This window comes from Embiotoca jacksoni, unplaced genomic scaffold (genome assembly GCF_022577435.1).
Source record: "Embiotoca jacksoni isolate LCO1_2020_lvr unplaced genomic scaffold, fEmbJac1.0.p SCAF_107, whole genome shotgun sequence".
NCBI classification, from domain to species: Eukaryota; Metazoa; Chordata; class Actinopteri; family Embiotocidae; genus Embiotoca; species Embiotoca jacksoni.
In genome coordinates this window covers 262,501-265,000 of record NW_027185238.1, presented here as the reverse complement: position 1 = coordinate 265,000, position 2,500 = coordinate 262,501, and the positions used below count along the sequence as shown (strand labels likewise).

Below are 2,500 nucleotides of genomic sequence, written 5' to 3'. Positions count from 1 at the left end.
GAGGTCTCCCCGTCCTCCTCGGTCCAGCGGCTCGCTCCACTCCAGGGTCACCATGGTGTCGTTGATCTGACTGACGGGGGAGCGGGGGGATGAGGGAGGGCCTGTGGGGTCAGAGGTCACTGAGTGATGAGGAGTTCCCTGTATATTTGTGTTTGTGTATCTCTGAGTGTCGATCTGAGTGTGTCTGTATTTTCATCGGGTCTGTGATGAAACAGTCCAGGTGCATGATGGGAGATGTCGGACTCAGAAATCAGAAGAACAAAAGAAGACGGTCTTACGTGTGCAGGCGGCGTGCGGTGGGTCGGAGTCGGCTCGATGGTAACCATGGTGACACAGACAGTAGGCGGAGCCTGGGATCAGTGTGTTGCTATTGGCTGGACACGGGTTACACCCACCAGGTCCTGACCCCGCCTTAAACTGCCCCGACGGACAGGCTGGAGGGAAACACAGGGTTAGCATTAGCATTAGCATCTGAAACTCCGCCCAGTCTGGGTGGCAGCAGGTTGAGCAGTTAGCCCCGCCCCCTAACCAGGAACTAGCCTGGAGAATCCAAAGGTGTTCCAGATGAGATGAGATATATCATCCCTGCAGATAGTGCCACAGGGTACCAGATGGTTCCACACGTTACCAGATAGTTCGACAGGGTACCAGATGGCTCCACAGGGTACCAGATGGTTCCACCCATTACCAGATGGTTCCACAGGGTACCAGATGGTTCCACACGTTACCAGATAGTTCCACAGGGTACCAGACGGCTCCACAGGGTACCAGATGGCTCCACAGGGTGCCAGATAGTTCCATTGGGTACCAGATGGTTGCAGAGGGAAAGAGAGGACAGAAAGGAAGGAAGAACAGAATGGGTGGACCCATGTTGTTTCCTCGGTCTAGCTCCGCCCCCTGGCGCCTGATGGTCTGGTTCAGAATGGATCCCTGTTGAGGTCACTTCCTGTCCGTAGTTCTGATCCTCTGATTGAGTGATGTGGATCGATCCGCTGCTCAGAGCCCAACAACAAGAACTGTTTGTTTCTGGTTCTGTCTGGTTCTGGTTCTATATGAGGTGGTCTGATCCGAGCTGCAGGACGACTGAGCTGAAAGATCTGACAGGTTTCCATGGTGACCTGCTGGTTCTGAGTCATAAATCTGAAACTGGACTGGAGGGTGGAGCCTCAGACAATAATAGACAGGAAGTGACCTTGGCTTTAACAGGATGTGGAAAGTGCTGCCGTGATGTCATCAACGGCGTCCCCTGCCAAGCTCACACATGCACTCTGGCAGCTTTAGCAGCAGTTGACCTCTGACCTCTTCTCTCAGCCTTTACTTAGCCCCTCCCCTTTAGAGGCAAACCTCGGCTGCTGCCGCCGCAGCACTTCCTGGTCACAGTCAGTTGACCTCTGACCTCGCAGAGAATAACAGGAAGCTTCGACGACTGACCTGTCTGTCGCCTCCTCGTCCTGCGCTGCTCTCAACACGGAGCAGGAAACACGTGACAAAGGCTGAACACGACCTGCTTCAGTCAGGATGCCAACAACATCAACAAACCGTCAAACACGTCCACTCAGATCTGATGAAACAGACCGCCGACAACATGTCACATGATGAAAACCGTCCGGATGATGGATCACAATCTGAGATTCTGTTTGGAAATCATGAACACTGCATCCTCCAGGTTAAAGAGGAGAGGGACCATCCAGCTTGTTATCAGCTCAGTTCTAAAGCCAGCATCTGTGATGGTACAGGATGCATTAGTGCACATGGCATGGGTAGCTTGAACATCTGGAAGGAAGCATTAATGCTGAATGATATATTCAGGTTTTGGAGCAACATATGCTGCCATCCAGACAACGTCTCTTTCAGGGAAGGTCTTGTTTATTTCAGCAGAACAACGTCCAAACACATTCTGCACGTATTCCAACAGCATGGTTCTCTAGTAGAAGAGTCCGCTGATAAACTGGCCTCCTGCAGTCCAGACCTGTCAATCATTGAAAACATCTGGAGCATCAGGACATGAACAACAAAGGAGACCCTGAACTGTTGAGCAGCTGAAATCCTCTATCAGGCAAGAATGGGACCACATTTCACTTTCAAAACTCCAGCAACTGGTCTCCTCAGTTCCCAAAGGTTTCCTGTTGTTAAAAGAAGAGTTGATGCAGCTCAGTGGTGAACATGATCCTGGAACAACTTTATAGAGATGTGTTGCTGACATCAGATTCAACATGAGAAGATATTTTTATAAAACAATAAATGTCTCAGTTTCAACATTTGATTTGTTCTTTGATCTGTTTTATATTAAATATTAAAGTTTATGAGATTTATAAATCATCTCATTGTTTTTATATTATTTAACGCTTCATTTAAACTTCCCTCCCCCGGCCTTATTTTGAAAGGGTGTGTTTTTCCTGTTTGTAAACGGATGTAGATGCTTTTATTTTGAAGGACACATCCTGTCTCACCTCGGCAGCGTATGTCGATGTCGCCCGCCTCGTATCCAGGGCGACAGGCG

The 2,500-nt window shown here is 49.5% G+C and overlaps 1 protein-coding gene across 4 annotated transcripts in view; it reads right to left on the bottom strand.

The window, feature by feature from the left end:
• The window catches only part of ephb4b (eph receptor B4b), a 22,275-nt gene that overhangs the window by 10,459 nt on the left and 9,316 nt on the right, over nucleotides 1–2,500 (bottom strand). For all 4 annotated transcript variants that reach the window (XM_069177134.1, XM_069177144.1, XM_069177135.1 and 1 more), the window contains 3 exons: nucleotides 2,451–2,500; nucleotides 279–434; nucleotides 1–101 (listed from right to left, as the gene is read on the bottom strand). The exon at nucleotides 1–101 is cut by the window's left edge and continues 39 nt beyond it; the exon at nucleotides 2,451–2,500 is cut by the window's right edge and continues 113 nt beyond it. In XM_069177134.1, coding sequence (XP_069033235.1) covers nucleotides 1–101; nucleotides 279–434; nucleotides 2,451–2,500 — 307 coding nt within the window. The remainder of the gene's footprint in view (nucleotides 102–278; nucleotides 435–2,450) is intronic.